This window comes from Rosa chinensis, chromosome 2 (assembly GCF_002994745.2).
Source record: "Rosa chinensis cultivar Old Blush chromosome 2, RchiOBHm-V2, whole genome shotgun sequence".
Taxonomy (NCBI): Eukaryota; Viridiplantae; Streptophyta; class Magnoliopsida; order Rosales; family Rosaceae; genus Rosa; species Rosa chinensis.
The window spans coordinates 84,495,642-84,513,907 of record NC_037089.1 but is presented as its reverse complement, the minus strand read 5'-3'; the positions used below and the strand labels follow the sequence as shown (position 1 = coordinate 84,513,907).

General features: G+C 39.4%; 1 protein-coding gene across 4 annotated transcripts; it reads right to left on the bottom strand.

Moving 5' to 3' along the window:
- On the bottom strand, positions 1–11,949 carry LOC112186553 (protein ALTERED XYLOGLUCAN 4-like). Of its 4 annotated transcripts, none has more exons than XR_002930818.2 (5): positions 11,388–11,948; positions 10,320–10,691; positions 5,764–10,229; positions 4,923–5,187; positions 3,888–4,096 (listed from the first exon to the last, which is right to left on the bottom strand). XR_002930818.2 is itself a non-coding variant. In XM_024325003.2 (5 exons), exons 1-4 carry the CDS (start codon positions 11,511–11,513, stop codon positions 5,799–5,801), a joined length of 4,854 nt encoding a protein of 1,617 aa, XP_024180771.1. In that variant the 5' UTR covers positions 11,514–11,949; the 3' UTR covers positions 4,567–5,187; positions 5,764–5,798. The 4 variants fall into 4 exon arrangements, 2 of the variants coding, with proteins under 2 accessions (XP_040370152.1, XP_024180771.1); XR_002930819.2 differs by lacking the exon at positions 3,888–4,096 and adding an exon at positions 4,294–4,525; XM_024325003.2 differs by lacking the exon at positions 3,888–4,096 and having other exon boundaries at positions 4,567–5,187; positions 5,764–6,606; positions 6,682–10,229; positions 11,388–11,949.
- Positions 11,950–18,266: the final 6,317 nt, after the last annotated feature.

The window sequence follows — 18,266 nt, the reverse complement described above, 5'->3', positions numbered from 1 at the left end:
TTTTTAAATTTTCATGGTCCAAGTACTTCAAAAAAAAAATATTCAAATGGTAATTCACACTGCATTTCCTACACCAGAAATTGACGATATACATCTCAACTTTTGGAATACTTGTAATACACTCAAAACATTCTATGTATCTCTGAGCTAAACCTATAGTAAAGCCTTTGTAAGATGAAACTGTAGGGCATTTTATTTCTAACGTATAACCTCTAACTAACTACATCTATCTTCAATTGAATAAACTACTAAGCCTTCCTAGCTCCTTTAATTTCTGATAAGTGCCATCAAAAAACTGTTCCAGTAATCAACCGGGCCTGGCATGCACCAATGAACACAGTCACTATAACCCTTCATCCATTGATTTCCCCAGTGAAGTCCAGGGTGCCCGTCTGGTCTCATCAACATTGCCCTAGTTATATCCAAAACTCTAACCGTCTTTCCTTCTTTTCTTGCTTTTTCGATCTCCTCAATCTGAATCTTCCTCATTTCCCAATCAAACTTCGTAAAATCAACTTGTGCCTCACGTAAGGGACTCGTCCTATTGCAGTACCCTCCAGTGTTCCAAGCCCCGTTCTCAAAATGTGCAGGTGCAAATGTCCTCAACAAGGTCAGAAGCCCGCCCTTGCAATTCTTGCAATTGCTAATGTATTTAAATGCAGATCGAAACGCCATGCGAACTGCATTGCTAGTGTTCAAGCCGGTAATATTGGGTTTGTTGCAATAGACACATCCTATGAGTTTTTTGCCTTTGTATAGGTATAATACCCGAAAAAACCAATGCCCGTCCGAGATGATGGCATAGTCTAAACCCGGAAGGTGCTTTGCCCATTCATAATCGATTCTGTCTATGTGCAGATCAAAAACGCCTGAACCAGTGCCATTAACCATCCTCTCGTCTGCGGCTATAAGATATTTGGACCACAATTTCATTAGGGTGAAGTCATGTTGAGGAAAGTACCATGTCCTGAAACGGTCTTCAGAATCCTTGTAGATGTCTTTGGGAAGTTCCTCCTGCAAGATCAGTTATATTTATCACATTGAACGAAAATTACCAAGGGCAAATCACATGGTTGGTGATGGATTAAGCCGAGGTTTAAGCACTAATCTATGTAATCAATATTGACCAAAACTGTACATAATCTGCCCACCTAAAATCTAATCACTAAGCACCAATGTGAGGAAATTTGACTCAATGCACCCTAGGCAAACATTTTGTTTCAATTAGGTTTGTAGACTAGAAGAACCGCTACATCTGATTCATTTATCAACTCTTAGTCTTGGATGTTAATGGAATCCACATGTGAATTCCATTATCTGAAGGGTGAATGTCAAATCTTCAAAATATGTCATCATTGGCATGTACAAATACAACTTTTCAGTAATTTACGCTTATAAAGATCAATTATCCACCCATATTTGCCGTAGAAAATTATAAATTATGTTGCCATTACGTGTTCATCTCACATGTTGTATGAGTCATTGGTTTGACTCTGCAGACTGCAATCGTCTCCAAAATTTAATGGTGTCAATAAATACTAAATTTCAAATTAGAATGAAAACAAAATATGCAAACAGAAAGGGATCGTCTGCATTAACCCAATTTAGTTTATGCTGATTGCAGAAAACCAAGGATTAGGCGAATTTGATACCAAACTCAACATGCATGACAACTAATTACAACTAAGCATAATAAATCGTAGCAAAAGAAAAAAACTAGCAAACAATTTGGATGCCTTTTTTTTTTCCTTGGCGTAAAAACCATGCCAATGACTCAATGAGTTAAGCTAACGAGGTGCTAATACTGTCTAATCTTCTATTTTAAATTAAAAAAAAAAACCATGCCAATGAATTAAGCTTACAATTCATTCAAATGTGTCAATAAAATTTACGTTTTATCATATAAAACAACAAGAAAACAAAACCAAAGCTTGGATCATCGAAATTGCTGAGCATGTAGTGTAACGTTTTTCCGTTACGCGTTACAAGTTGATGGTATTACGTTTTTGTTCTACACTTTTACTTGATAAATCAATTTGTTTAATAATAAACTAGAGCAGATACCAAATTTTGTGACTGTGATTTGTGGGTGTGTTTGGACCTAATTTTATGCCGTATGATTTGAATTCCAAGTATGAACCAGAATTTCACGTACATCGATCAGAAAATTCAGAACTAACCTGTGACAAGAGGCATAGAAGAGACTCAACGTGATTGCGAGCAACAGAGTCACCAACAAATGCCATCTTCTTCCCTCGAACAATTTGCAAGAACGCCTTGGGATCAAACTCCGGCAGCTCACATTTCTCCGGCTTCCATTTCCAATTCAGAAAATCCCTATCCATCCTTCCATTCTTGAAACAATTCTTCGATTCCGGAATACTCTTACAGCTCGAATTCGTATACAATGGCCCTCTCAAATCCGGAACCCACTGACCCTTAAACAAGTCACACTCCGCTTCCTCTACAAACAAAAATCAAAACATATTGCATGCAAATCATTTAGACTAAAGAGGATTCAAAAGTTTATAGAGTATGAGAATTAGGTTGTGAAGAAATGTACTTTTTGGAGGTGGGATCATCTTGACTGGTACTGCATGGCTAGGATTATCATCATCTGGCTGGTTCTGAACAGAAGTAAGGGCTTGTTTGGACGTCATCGGAAAAGAGCTTGGGGAATAAGCAAGGAAGAAGCTGAAAATGGAGGCTATGGCTAAAGAAGTAAGCAGGAAAGACAGGAGTCTGTTCATATTCAGACCTCTCTCCCTTTTACCATAGATGTTCATCTTTTCTGGGAAAAAAGTATTCATGACTCTGTCTCGTATAGACAAAGAGACAGAGAAGAAGGAAAGAAAGAGAGGGTGTGATATATAAAAGAGATTGAATGATTTTCCTCTCAAGAAAGAGTAATGAAGAGGAGATTCTGCAGCGCCATAATTGTATTAATTTGACGATCTCTTTCTTGGAGAGCCAGAGAGGCTCTTTTCTTTCCTTTTGGTTATGGAAAATTCCATTTCTGGTTTTTTTTTTTTTTCACCTGAAAAGAGCCTCTTGATGTAAGCCGTTGGATTGGGACAGATGGGAGTCGATAACAGTGATTGAGCGTGTGAATTTTGGAAGGGGGGTTCACTACTAATTGACCTGAATGCTCGGCGCAATGTGTTCGGAAGTCGTATGAACTTTTCTAGTGGTCTATGGAAGTTACCCACATATTGTCAGTTTCTCAAAAATCCATGAATCCAAGGGGACCAACAATGTCCATGTGCAGATCTATCCGATGTTGATACATCCATAGTAGTACAGCTTACCGTAGCTCGACTGATGCAGCTTCTTCGCAAATTCAAGCTTGAAAATTGAACGGTTTGCCACAAAACCCTAGCAATGGGCTACAATGAGCCGAGTAGCACGAGGGATTCTAACTTCAGAGGGGTTCTCGTGCTTTCATTGGTAGGAAGTCTCCTATCCTTATACAGTTCTCTTCCAAATTGAGAATCATTTGATACAGTGACCATGCGACCAAAGGTCGAGTTTGGTTTCACCTGTAAATCCGACATATTAACCCTTTTGCATTGGGAGAGCATATAAGGCCCATAGAAACGATAAGGTTCTTTTTTTCGTGACGGACCTTGATGCTACTACATTAGAAAAGTAATGGTGGAGTGTCGGACTCGGAAAGGATTTAAGTAAGGAATAACATATCTTAAGATTTAGTTTCATCCTTAGACCGCTACTAGAAGCTTAGAAGGGGCCGTCCTATGATAAATCGACTTTCCGATTCTTTTAATTTCAATCGCATCTGGTCCCCCTTCTCAGCACCAGCCTTTGTATACACATACGTGACATCTGTAACACTATGCATAAAACAGAAAACTTATACATACATGACCTCTGCAACACTAAGAATAAAAAAGAAAACGGCATGTGCTCTGCATACAAATATGCTCCACGATGTCGCACATTGACATATGAAATGAAGCTTTTGCTCCTGAAACAGTGGGGATGGAAAAGCCAACTGAAATCTGGGAACAGAAAGTTCCTTCAGCCTTTTCATGCAATGACTTTATTGGGAATGACATTTTATAATGTGGATCAGAAACTGCATTAAGAACAAGAGGGAGTTCATTATCTGAATACCAATATATAGCCTACCCGTAAATTCTATAAAAAAAGAAAAAACAAAGATAGGAGCATTCGGCAAGAAATGTTCTCTGGCACTGAAAACAAGTCTGCCAACGGTTGAAAGAAATATTGAAATCATGTATTTAGCTACACTCACCACAACACTATTGTAACTAAGTTAGCATACAATCATAAATACATATCCAACCATGCAAAACAAATCTTGTTATCATCTAACCACCGTTAGTTCTTTCAATCCATCTATAACTGCAGTTATTAGAATCATACAACAACACTTGCGAGAATAAGTGGTTTTGCAGTACAGGTACATGAATCTAACCAGAACTTTGACACTAACCCTATACCCAGTATACACTGCACAGTTAGCTGAGCAGTACTTGATTTTCTGTGAAAAAGGCAAACCAGGTTCGAAACCAGTCAGCAGCATCATGGAAATTTCATGATGGCGTTAAAAGCCATTTCATAATACAAATGAATCAAATGCACCATAAGTGAAGTCTCTGTCCAACATTCTCTATGTTGAAAAAAAGGTCCCGACTCTGGTTATAACTTATAATACAAAGGAAAAAAAATAAGCTGACAGCCTGTGCAAATTTCAATAACCAGAATGTTATAAGATAACAAAATTCTGCAGTCCTGACTAAGTAATAACTATATATGTAACAACTGGGGTGAAAAAAAATAATGACAGAGAATACAAGCCGACCTCGGCCTGGGGGGTTCATACAACCTAATCTCCACTATAAGGAGGAATAAGTGAGGATTAGGGTTGCAGTGTGTACCTGAGTGGGCACAAGTCCAAACACTGAGCACCCATGTCTCAGCTTTAGGCAGCAACATCAAAGATGCTTTTCATGAGTTAGATATCTACATAGAAAAACTCGTCTTCAGAGGCCATCAGAATAGATCCTTTAAATAAATCGCCTCCAGGGCACCAGGGTTTTCCAAATTTGGACTGCCGCACAATGAACAAAATGTTCCTGCCCTTTAGCATTTGCCTCTTGAGCTCCACATCTGCTGTACGTTTCAATGCAAGACCCTGAATAACTGCAGAAAAGAATCAAGGAAAGATTCATAATTAACGACAGGCGTTTGAGATATTTATGGATAAGTTTCACAGTATGAAAAGGCCAGGAAATAAAAGCACAGTAACAAAAAATTCCAACACTACCAAAATAATATCAAGTCTTTGCGTTTTAAGAAGAACCTGACAAGTTAAAACTTACAACTTGCAAAATGAACAAGGCAGGCAAACAAGGCCTATCTAATCTTTTAGGATGATATATTCTTCCCAAAAAGAAAGAAATAATTATTAAAGAAAATTGTGCAGGGCCATCTACAAAAATTTCCAAACTAATAAAATAAACATGCTAATTAACTCATTGCAGTTATATGGTTATAGGAACAGTATCCTTTGGAACAACAATGGATGACATAAATTTAATTTCTCGAATAACATAAAGTAGCAGTGAATCTATCCAAGTTGACTTTCTCAAACCATAAAATTGTGGTGTTAGACGGGATTAGTAGTTACAAGCCCAAGTGCTTCCCAACTTGTCTAACAGAATCAATAGATAGCTTTGAGCAATTAGAACTAGAATTTTAAATAGAAGAAGAGCTCACCAGGCCATTACAGGTTTCTGCACCGTGCCGTGATTCTACTGCTGCCAAGGTTGCTTGTAGCTCATGCGATCGACAGCATCCAATCCACTATCAGGCTCCTTTCTCTTCAATACCCCTCCCACCTGAAACATCTTCAACTGTTCCTCTACAAGGGCCTGTGAACTGGGAACAGAAAGCTGCCTCAACCCTGATGGCAACCTCTCATCTCTCCGTTCTGCTTCTGTACCTCCAGGCCCGGAGTTGAGGTCAAGGCCCTGACTACCCCATTTCCTACCATCAAGGCCAACATTACTGCTGCTGCCAGCAAGGTTCATCATATAGGGTCGTGGGTAAGGTGATGAGACTACACCACCCGGTCCCATGAGTTGCGAAGGCATGGTGGGGAAGCAGAGTGCCCCACCAGATGATGAATCCACATATGCAGTTGAACAACCTGAAAAGGAGCTCGATGACAGAGGAAAATTGGTTTCGAAAGGAAATCCTGCATACTGATATGTAGTAGGAGGAGGAAACGGCACTGCAGTTGAGGACGACAGTACAGGCCCCCTGTAGATTTCAGGACCAAATGAGGGGTTACCAGTGGGAGGACACAAGACTCTCTGTGACCCAGCAGCAGTACCATAACTCTGCTCACCTCTGCCTGGAAAAATGGATGGGACTGTGATGGCAGGATATGAGTTTCCAGGAGCGAACCATGCTGAAAAATTCCCAAAGTCAGGGCTATTCATTCTTAACCCAGAAACAGGTGTTCGCAGAGGCACACTGCTTTTTATATGCTGGGTAAATGGTGCAGCTTCAGTCCCCACTTCATCAAGGCCGGGGCCATTGTTCAAATCAAAATCTCTGGAGTCATTAATTCCACCATTAGATAGTCCACCAGATAATGACGACCTACTTAGCAAAGGAGGAATCTCTAACCTACAACTGTTGATAACAGGAAGCGGAACGATATCAGGACTCTCATCAACTCTATTCAAATCGAGATCAAGGCCTCCAGCACCACGATCATGAGACGCAGACTTGTGATCCATGACATGTGCAGGGTTTTGGGAAACAACATCCTCATAAACTCTCTGGTCAGGCACATTGAGATCAAAATCCAATGGTGGGCGACCTTGTTTGCTAGAAGCAGTATCAACAACAGGTGGATCGCTTGTGCTGAGTGGTGCTTCCAAATTTTTTCGGGGCTCAGCAGGTCGGAATGCACTCCTAGCTGTAGATCCTTTCCATCCTAGTTCACCCTTACTCCGCATTGGGTTTTCAGGAGGGACAAATGAACCTTTGGCAGGTGCAACCACAGTAACTGATGCAGGGAAACTCCCCGACATGGAAGGCATTTGGAAGGGTAAAGGGCAAGGAACATGAACAGAAGATGAAGCTCCAGGATCTCCTGCTTTAACAAACTCTTGTTGAATACTATCATCAACAGGGAAACCTTCGTTCAAATCAAAGTCCAGCTTTACAGCAGTATCTGACCCCGAGGCATTCACACCTGAAAATTGCCGCTCCTCTTTTTCCCCTGATTCAATAGCTTCCAACTTGCACCCAGGCTTGTGATTTTCTTGCACGGGTACTGAAGGTGACTGAACACGAGGAATTGGTATCCCAGAACAGTGACCAGAAGTCTCCTTTCTTTCCTTAATCTCCTGAGAGAATTCGTTGCTGTGTTCCAAAGCATCTTTTCTTTCGGTACTCTTACCCCTTTCGTCTTTCACAGTCTGCTCAGAGTGACCCACGGCCTTATCTTCATCTGTGTTTTTGCCCTTCAACTGCAACTGTAAAGTATTTCCAGAACCAGAACAAGGAACAGCATCCTCACTCTTCCCCTCCTTGGACTCTGATTGAATTCCTGTTGCACCAGATGGTTTCTGCTCTGCCAATAGGGCAATATTTGAATCCTTAACGGTATCTGGGTTGTCATCAGCCATTCCAGAGGACGAGCAGGTTGATGTTTCGTTGTCCTTTTCAACTTTTTCACTCCCAGAGGTTGCTTCAGACACAATAGGTTTACTGCTTCCCACAGTTCTTTCATCTCCTTTATGTAGAATTTTATCCTCATCATGCAAGGCAGGCGGCACTTTTAATTTAGACTCCGAAATACTGCATCCCTTTGCATTCTGCGCCCCTAATTTTCCTTGCTCATGAGACTGATTACACCCTTCAGCCTCCACAAGACCCTCTTTTGTAGCGCATGAGGGTAGCTCTGATCCAGAAGCATAATATGGCTCAACAGGCTTCCCATCAACCGCCAAGGATGGTCTATCTTCATTTTGTTGCATATTGGAAGAACAATTCAAATTTGCATTACACTCGACTATTTGATTCCCAGATCCAGCTGAACTGCATTTGGTGTCTCCTCCATAAACATTAGCTGGCAGATGGGGTACGGAATGTCTTGGTTCACTCTTACCCCGCAATGAGTCACCAGCGTTTCCCAGCTCTGCAGTAGAACCACTATTAGCCCTGCTGATAGGTTGACATTGGGTTTCAGATACTTCACCCAGTTGTTTCAACTTGGCATCTTTATCTGAAAATGAACCATCAGGCACAGGAGAATTCCTCTGGGGAGAACATGATGGTGAGACATTTTCAGATTTGGACAGCTCTCCAGCCGCCACACTAGCTAGTAAATTCATCCCAACATCATCTCCAGGCGAAGCAGTGTCACTACCTTCAGAAAACTTGACACAACTTTCAATTAAAGCATTCATGGAGCTTAAGGATGCTTCATATGATTTTCCCATCCTTGATATAACTTTTGATCCAGGACCAGCAACCTTTGATGCCTCCATTGGTTTTTCAGCATCTTCACCAGCCCTATTTTGTTCACTGGAGAAAGGTGGCACATTATTTTCTTCAGAACCAGACAATCCATCTTTGCTGTGACATACATCTGAGTTCATATCGGAAGTACTATTTCCCAGCAAAGCATCACTTCTACCCTTGGCTTTTTTCTCCTGGTTGCCATGCTTTTCTGCAGAAGGAGAAGCTCTGCCAGATGTAACAGGATCTTCAAAAGAACCTCCTGAAGCACCTCGAGCTGGACTGCGGCCAGTGTTCGGCAGCCTCACAATTAGTCTGCTACTTGCCTGGTCAACCATTGGAGCTTCATGACCTTTCTCATAGGATACTCCGGCGGTTGATGCCTTCTCAGAAGTCAAATTTCTACTTGGGGTACCAACTTTTCCTGGTCCTGCTTCCTTATGCACCCCTGAGCCGGCAGACCCATGAAGACCATTGCTTGATTTCCGATGTCGAGAAGAGCCGCTAGAAAGTTTATTTGCACTTACTGAACCAGCACTTGAGCTTCTTGCATCTTCTTTATATAAGGAACCCACAGTCTTTGCATGATCACTTGATTGGCTGTTGTTCTGAGACTGACTAGAACTGCTGCTCCGTTCCTCCTTAATTGGTGTCAATGGAAGATCGGAGTTTCCAGCACCAACTAGCATTCTGAAATTTTGATCCTTAGAGATATTACCAGAGGATACAGATAGCAGTTTTGTTGACCCAGGAGAAGCAGAAGACTTTGAAACCATTTCAGAAGAGCCAACTTTCACTTGAGGAGATTTGGACACGGAATTTTGAACAGTGGAGCTTTTTGAGCCAACCTCAGATGAACTTCCAGTTTTTCTGCTGCCAACCTGAGAAACTTCTGAAGGTGCAGCCTTTGAAGGCCAGGAGACACCACGGCTTGATCCAGACTTTGATTCATTTAATTTCATCTCAGCTTCTACACGCTTCTTCCATGTGTCAACCAAACTCCTAGCTTTCTTCTGAATTTCAGAGTTCTTGTGTGTACGTAAATTATTCACAGACTTGCCAACATTACAAGTTTGTAGAGCATGAAGATTCACAGGCAGCTTATCCAGTGCACGAAGTAATGCAAAGAGAAACTCCTCAACAGATTTATCACTTTCTTTAGGGCTACTACCATCACCAATTTTTCCCTTGTGAACCTCTTGAAGCCATTCATCCAATACAGCCAAACCCCTTAGCTGTACAAATCGCCCAAGGCAATCAAACCTATCAGTAACTGCTATGACATCAACAAGCAATATTCGGCCAGCCATATCTATTTTCTTTTCAGCACTGTCAGGTTGCATAAGTTGGACTAACTTCTCAACCGCCTCTAAGTCTACAAGTCCTCCTTTGTCTGTTATTTTGGAAAGCTCAGACTTCAATACACTTTCCGGTCTGGCGTGGCCAGCCTCTCCATCCTCTGTCTTAATTAAGCGCTCACGTTTCACCGGATCGGAGCTCTGATCACCTCGTTCCCTCTTTTTTCCCTTACCCTGTAAAGAAAAGGGCGATGCACTATTCTGTAAACTATCTGAACCAGATTTGAACTGTGGTGTTGATGACGGACCATTCAAGGGCTTCGGAGAACGACCTCCCGACTGCACTGCCCCATGCATTTCTAGTCTTGTCTTGTCTAAAAGATGATCTACTTCTTCCTGTCGTTCCTGTCATTAAGAAAAATAATCAATACAAGTCTAAAAAAACTAATGACGGCCACAAGAATGAGAGACATGGAAGTAAATATTGATACTCACATTAATATAATCTTTGTCAGTTAACCACCATAAACACTTGTTCTCAGTATCATACACTCTTCTGCACACAAATGAGGATATCCCTGAAGGAAGTTCAACACCTTTACGAAGGAATGCGACTTTACACGGATGCAGTAGCGATGCAGCAGGTATCTCATCCTTGTGAAAGGAGTAGAAGACCTCGTTTGGGGCAGCTTCTGGCGAGACCCCTTTAAGAAGCTTCACATCAGCAGGTCGATAGAGCCAATTAACCCCTAAACTCAAACTGTCTCCCTTGTCTAATTTTAGCCAGCGAATTATTCCTATAAAAGGTGGGGAATCCTGAGGAGGCTTGAAAAGTGCACAATTTCCGACACGAATTTTGCGTCCATCCTGTAACAAAAGAATAAAAATTTCATGAAACTAATGTAAACTATGTACTCAACAAAATCACAAAAAAAAAAAAAAAAAAACTAGGAATGAACCAACAAAAGAATACAGAACACAACAACAGAAAACATGGCAAAAGATTTTCACATACCATAGAAGTGCTTCAAAACTAATAGAAATGAAGGTCATTTCCTAAAGCTTGAAGGAGAAATCTAGCACACATAAAAATGCATAATCCACTAAGAAATTATATAACTCAACAATCAACACAAACTTCCCATTTGGGGCTAACTTCATATTCCAGCAAACAAAGAACGAAACCAACGGATGAAAACAATTCAAAACCAACAAATCAATAACCTATAAGAACAGAAAGCAGAAGCCTTTGTGGAATATATTCAATTGATGACATACATATTTAGCTTCGCAGAGAAAAATTGGGCAAAATTCTCCAACCGAAAAACGAACATGATGAGGAATAAATACCGAATTGAAGGAATTGGAGCATGAATTCTCCAAGTAACATCAAAACCCAGTAAAATTAAGAAACCCCAAATGAACGGTATAAGAAAATCCAAAACCATGAGAAAAAAGAAAGGAAAATAAAATTGGGTACCTAATAATCGAAAAAAGAGAGAAAGAATTGACGGAAAAAACGCCGAAATCAAAACAGTAAGGAAAGCGATGAGATGAAATTACTTTGTTGAAGAAATCGGGTGGTGGTGGTGAAGAGGGGTTGGAAGCTACAGTCGTGGCGTTGGAATGAGGGACAGGCCACATGTGCCGACGACGCCGTATCGACTCCTCAGCTGGCGACCCATGCATAATAAAAGCCCTCCATCGATCCCGCAATCGTGCCTGAGACGAAACATCAATCCCGTCTGTTCAAAATTTCCCCCACCAGAAAACCCTAGATTCGCCGAAATTCCACAAACCCTAGATCAAGCCCCGCCCCCGGAGATCTCCGATTAGAATACGCCCAAATGCAAAACCATTTCTAGGGCTGAGGTGGCGGGGAAAGAAACGAAAAGACCCAAAAGCAGCTGGGGTCAGAGAGAGAAAGAGAGAGAGGGATTTGAGGGATTTGGGGGATTGGGATCGAGAGGAGGAGGAAGAAGAAGAAGAAGAAGAAGAGGGTGTGTTGGGAATCGAGAGATTTGGTGCGGGTAAGTCGCGATGAGGGAGAGATTTGCTACGCAAAGACCCAACGGTGAGAGAGAGAGAGAGAAATGGCGTTTGGGGCCGAGAAATTGCCAGTGTTGCCAGGGTAATGTGGGTTGATGGGGACAAGTGAGACGGTGTCGTTTTAGGACTGTGCCTCTGTTTTAAGTAAAAATTGGCATGTGTTTTTTTTTTTTTTTTTTTTTTGGGGTGGGTGGAATTAAAGGAGGAAAAAAAAAAGGAAAAAGACGAAGTGAAATAAATTTTGCCGGATTCCTCGTTCAGTTTAATTGAATGTACTTTCTGAGTTCTGAGTCTTCTGACATTGCTAAATTCTATGTAGATATAATTTGGCAGGAAATCCTCTGTCCCCAAATGAGTTGGGGATAGGTGTCCCTCTCCACTGATTGGTTGATATAGATTAAAAAATTATTATCTTAAACTTTTGTTTAATTTTTTAATCTTTATATTAATTTTTTAATCCTTGTTAACCAATCAGAATGAAGGGACAGGGTGGGGATAGGGAAATGGGGACAGAAGATTTCGGTCCATATAATTTATTGTTTTTTTTTTGGAAATTTTTTTTTTCTACTGTTTCTATTTTAGGTGGTGTGATACGACTTGATGTTTTTAAATGTTAATATAAAAATGTGAAAATGTAATTAATATGAGTAAAAGCTTAATTATGGTAAATAAATAACTAGCTAGAAATGTAAAACGGGTGGTCAATGAATTTCTTCGTATTCTTTAGAAAAATGTGTCGTAATAAACACCCTTAATGATGGTTCACTGTCTAATGGTAGGGATATTTCTCTCTTTGCTTAGAAATTTCAAAGTCTAGTTATTGGCCCAAGCATCATTACAATATCTAATAAATAAAAATAATAATAGCAAATGAACAACGTGTAACATAGCATCATTTTCATGAATTTTGATTATTGTGTATTGCGAGGCATTTAAAAGCATAGTTAGTAAACCCTAGTTCCCATGAAAAATACATACATGTATTATTCAGACATTTTATCAAATAGTTCATTGAAAAGTTCAACAAAATATTTTTAATTAATTAAATAATTAAAATTTTATTAAAAAATATGCATTTATTTTCATTTTTGTTCAATAATATGTGTAAAATACTGCAAAAAAATATATTAAATTTGTGTATAATACATTTGGCTTCAAAAATATGGAAAATTTAAAGAGTCATTTTCAAAAATATGAAGTACAGAAGTATTTTTGAAAAAAACCTAAATACATGTTTTATTCTCGTATAATACGAAAAATTACTAACTAAATTTAAAAATATATATATATATATTTTGAAATCAAAAGAGGAGGAATTTATCTCCTTTTTCTATGTTTAGGCATGGGAACTAGGGTTTCGTACTCTTCTTATGTTTTTGAGCCCACTAACTGCCCGGTCTCGCCACACTTAACCAAAATAGATGAGTAATCAGATGTCAATGCACTCAATTGTGGTATAATCGGATTTAATCAAATGCAAAAGAAACAAATTAATAAGTTGACGTTCAACTTAAAAGAAAAAAACTAATAACTTCATCTAAAATTTCTAATAGTTAGCTTTATGCCATCAAGAGAAGTTACACAATTCATGACTTTGATTTCCATGGGTTGTGCTGATTTAGTTTTGAATGAACTTCACAAGACCTTAGGATTTTAAAATGTTGAATTGCTTCTGTAATAATAAATTTTTCCTATCATCCCCCTTTCAGAGAAGGCCGTTATGTAATTTCGTTGAAGTATATGAATTGTCGTATTAAAAAAAAAAGTTAGATTTTCGCTCACATTAATATCACTAACACTACTGAGAATTTTATGCCTCACTAGCCCCTTAATTGGCTTTTATTTGTTTTTTTTAAATTAAAAAAGTTACTGCAATTTCTCTCCTAATTTTAGGGAAGATTCACCTTTTTTTCATGGGAGGTATTGCAATTTTTTCAAATGTAATATAGTTTATTGACTATCTTATCCTTATATAAAAATAATTTATTTATTACTATTTATAGTATGTGAGGGCATTTGTAAATTGAAGCAGTAATTAATGAAATTTATGTTGTACCCGAAAAAGGAAAGAAAAGAAAAGCGATGTACACCATACGCACCATGAAATACTTTCCGGTGAACCACATAGCAGATTATCTCTGACTAATCACAACCATTGAGTCAATTCGGCACCCCTAAATCAGTGAACATGATAATTCCATGACATAAACGCGCAACATGTATGTTGACGAAATTAGCCATCGCAACGCAAAAGGTCTAGGTGATTTTCATCTCTGATTGGTCACCTCAACCAACTTTAGAAAGAATAATAGCTCACCAGAGTCAGCCACCGCCTCATCTAATTCACATGGCTTGTCCTTTTCTCCCATACAGTGATGATTATGACCGATGAATGATGATGATGTAGCTAGATTAGGGTTTAATGTTTATATATTAAGCTAATTCCAGAGAAAACCCTAAAAAAATCACACTATAATCCAAACCGCTCAGGGTCTTCGACGCTGACAGCCGGAAAACGACTGGTTTTGTTTGGGTGGCTTTAGGGTTTATAAAAAAAGGGACTTCTGAAAGCTACCTCTGCAGAAAACAAACCAAGCATTGCATCTGATTTTGACTGGAAAAGAATTGTTTTATTGAAGCCCAACAAACTCAGCGCATTGAGGGAAATGGAATGGTGGTTGATTAGTGTAGTTACAAAGGGGATGGTTTTGGAGTTTGGGACGACAAGCATTAGGGTTTCTTTCTTTTTTTTCTTTTTAATTTTGCTGTGGACTGATTTGGCTACACATGTGGCCTATCTGTTATGAATGCGACGCATCTAAATCACAATCGGTTTCAAAACCAAAACAGTGTAAGAGAGGAAAGCAACAAACATATGGGCACACGTAAATGGGTATATATGTGTTTATCGTCTCCATGATTTCATTCGTAACGCAATTTTGATTGCACAAGTTGCATGCAGCTTGATTTATGTATCGTTTTGCCCGGCCTAGCTAGCTTCTTAATTAGTTAACTTGACATGACTTGTGACAAGTCTGACCTTGTTGGACAATGGACATGGCATGCATAATTGAGTATTCTAGAACAGCTCATTTCAAATGCAACAAAATGCAATAAGACTGTTTGTTCCATGATTACATTTGTTACAAATTGGTACGCATGATGGTAGAGTTTTTTTTTTTTTTTTTGAGAATAAGATCCTTTATTAAAATGAAACGAAGTTACATAACACGGGAATGACCGGTGGTGGACAACAATTCCCCACTCTCCTCCCTAAAACCTAAACCAGTTACGGGTCCGTCACCATAAATGACTTCCATGAGCCGAAAGGGCCCAACCCCTAACCACCAATACCGCCCAACGACTCGGGCTACCGAGAATCCCGAGAATATCGATTCCACCTCAGAGACAACCGCTAAAACAACCAACGCCCATTTCCACACCGTGTCCCAAAGATGCCAGACCACGTGCAAGGATTACTCGTCAGCACATTGTCCAAAAGACAAAACCAACAATAAACCAATTTGTCCCCAGGAAAAACACCACATCCATGGCACCTCAATTTGACCCAACCCTAGCTCAACAGAGTAGGGACATGCTAAAAACCAGAAAAACCTAACCAAACCCCTAATCGAAATCCTGACCAAGAAAACTACTTTAAACAAAGTCATAAACCAGCCGCCGCGACCATCTTCCTCCTCTTCAGATGACCCGCCTGCAGACCACCCCCATACATCAGTCCAGTCGAACTTGTACCGCCAGAAAAACTCCATCCACGCAGCAAGCCACACCAACCTTAACTTTTGTCTGCCAGATCCAGGCATAAAGCCAGATCTCGATGAGCCCACACCGAGAATCAGAGGGAAACTCGCCGTGCCTTGTCGCCCGGCTTCGTCCATCCGCCTGAAAGTTCGACACCCTTGCACTCTCCTCCGATCGACCAACCCCAGAGATATAGTCAGCGCTGTACGATCCATGGAAAACCGCCGCCACGATCCAGCCTCTGACCACCTGCTCCAAGCCTGCGTTGATCGCCAACCATCCATCCTGCCCGCCTGCACCGCCGCCTGAGAGGAACGAAAAATCATACACGACCAAGAAGGTCGAACCGGATACCAAAATTTGGAACCCCAAGCCCCCACAATCCCGTCCGGCATTGTACAATATTTCGTAGAGTTTGGATTCTACAATATTTCGTATTTTAAGTCTTCAATTTTTATGAGACATTTCATCAAATACTTTTCTCTTTTTTTTTTCTTTTAATGTAATTTTTGTTGTCTCTTTTAGAGGTTTGCGTCATTGCCTAATTGATTTTGATGTTTTTTTTTGTTTCTAACTAATAAGATGAGCAGCGGGTTATGAGAATTTCGAGTCTCTTCTGACACAAGTAAACAATGCAAAAGAGCTAATCTCACCTGATATCATGTTTTGTTTCATTGCAAAAATCCTTTGTATATATGCACGTACCAGTAAAATACTACACCACTTTTCCTCAAGGAGGTTGAGATGTGCTTGGCATGATAGATTAATACAAGGATAAACTTTAACACGAAGATAATGCAGTCAATATCAATAGCTTATCTCTATGCAAAATGACTCCAGCGGTAGTATATTATGGCCAGCATTCTGGTCTATGCGGACTATGCATGCCCATCTTCCTTTCTCTAAACGTATACGGCTATACCTAACCTATGAATAAACTATATAAAGCCATGGGAGAATCAATGAATTTATGTTCTAGGTTTAATTGGAAGGCCGGCTTCGAAATTTCTTTGTTTCTTTCAAGGGCTTGCTGTCCAATAAGATTTGGTTCCTAGTTGTCATTGACAAACTTCAAATGCATTCTGCAACATGCTTTATGCCCATTCAGATCGATTTCAGAGTATATCATGAGGTTCATTACTTGCAAAATAAAAATAAAACAGAGAGGTCCGATCTCAATGCTATGATAATATAGCTCGATAGCTAGGTCAACATTCAAGAACTAAAGCTGAGATCGAATAGTTGGTACTTGGTAGCAAATAATCTACTTTTATTAAGAGTTAAGAGTGATCGTGCAAACCAACCAAAATACGTACCAAACAGCAGAAAACCATGTATTTTGGATATATAATCATCATGACGTAGAAATATTAAAAATTACATCAACACGTTTAATACAAAACACACAAGTTTGAATTGTTGAAAAAACTGGGGAAAACTTTCAAGTGGGACTTTGAAATAATTGAAAAAGATTGAGATGGCATGGCATGGGGCGGGTTTAAATTGAAAAGGACAGAAGGTGGTGGAGCCGTGGAGGCATATGAAATTATGAATAGATTGGGATAATAGTGGTAGACACGGCACTGCTTTATGTTGCCTTAATAACAATGCTCTCTAGATGTTTCATCTAATGTGGTAAACATAGCTTTCACAATCTAACAATCACATTCATCAAACAACTCTCTTTTGTCTAGTCCAAGTCTTTGCTCCAGCTGCTTTTCTTTATGTCTTTAAGTCGGTCTTAATTTGATCATAGTTTTTGTGGCTGGACTCTTGGGCCTTGTGGAAGACCCCTATTGAAACTATTAAGTTTGACATCCCCCCTTTCCTTTGAAATATGCCCATCACAGAGATCCACAACCCACTAGTCCACTACCGGGGTAACCATAGGCCCGATCAGCCAAAACAAGAATATGACACCCAATACCAATTAACAACGGCTAATAAGGCCCAATATCCAGCATACCAGTCGATACTGATAGAACCACCGCCATGCGATCGATTCCGAATCTGGTGACATTGCAAAAGCTGTAAAATTACATATCTCACTTTTCTTTTTTTATTCGCAAAAGATAGATATCATGTAGAACTAATGATAATTTGAACAATTTTTTATTTTTTTGAATTTTCTTGCCTTTACATTAAAAAAATAAAAATAAAATCCGTTGGAGATTTTGGTATTTTATCAATTAAAATACATTTTATAGATTATGTTTTACTAATAGTGAGACTAAGAAACACGACAATCTGAATAATAATGATATTTGCATGGCCTGGAACGCTGCGATGTGTCATGTGGAATGCAATGACAAACCAAAGCATGATGAATCTTATTATTATTATTATTATTATTATTATTATTATTATTATTTTGTACCATAAGCTTACCATGCATTCGTAGAGTATGAATGTGTTCCAGTTGACGGAACATCGAAACTTTGAATGAAATTTTTTTTTTATGAAGTTTATAGTTTAAAAAGAAAAATTGTTTAAAAATTTATGTTGAGATTTTTGAATTCCATAAATTCGAGAAATGATTGAAAATCATTATTCGAGGGTGAAAATGTTTAATTTGGTCAGAAAATAAGAATATGCAATTTCAGCTAAAAATTGTGTGCTATAGTCCACAAT

What these genes read in the sequence shown, in the direction of transcription:
- LOC112186553 (XM_024325003.2), bottom strand. Translation starts at nt 11,513, where the DNA reads ATGCATGGGTCGCCAGCTGAGGAGTCGATACGGCGTCGTCGGCACATG. An exon ending in CACCCGATTTCTTCAACAAA is followed by an intron (nt 10,692 to 11,387) that starts GTAATTTCATCT and finishes CTTTTGTTACAG; the next exon opens with GATGGACGCAAAATTCGTGT. An exon ending in CTGACAAAGATTATATTAAT is followed by an intron (nt 10,230 to 10,319) that starts GTGAGTATCAAT and finishes TCTTAATGACAG; the next exon opens with GAACGACAGGAAGAAGTAGA.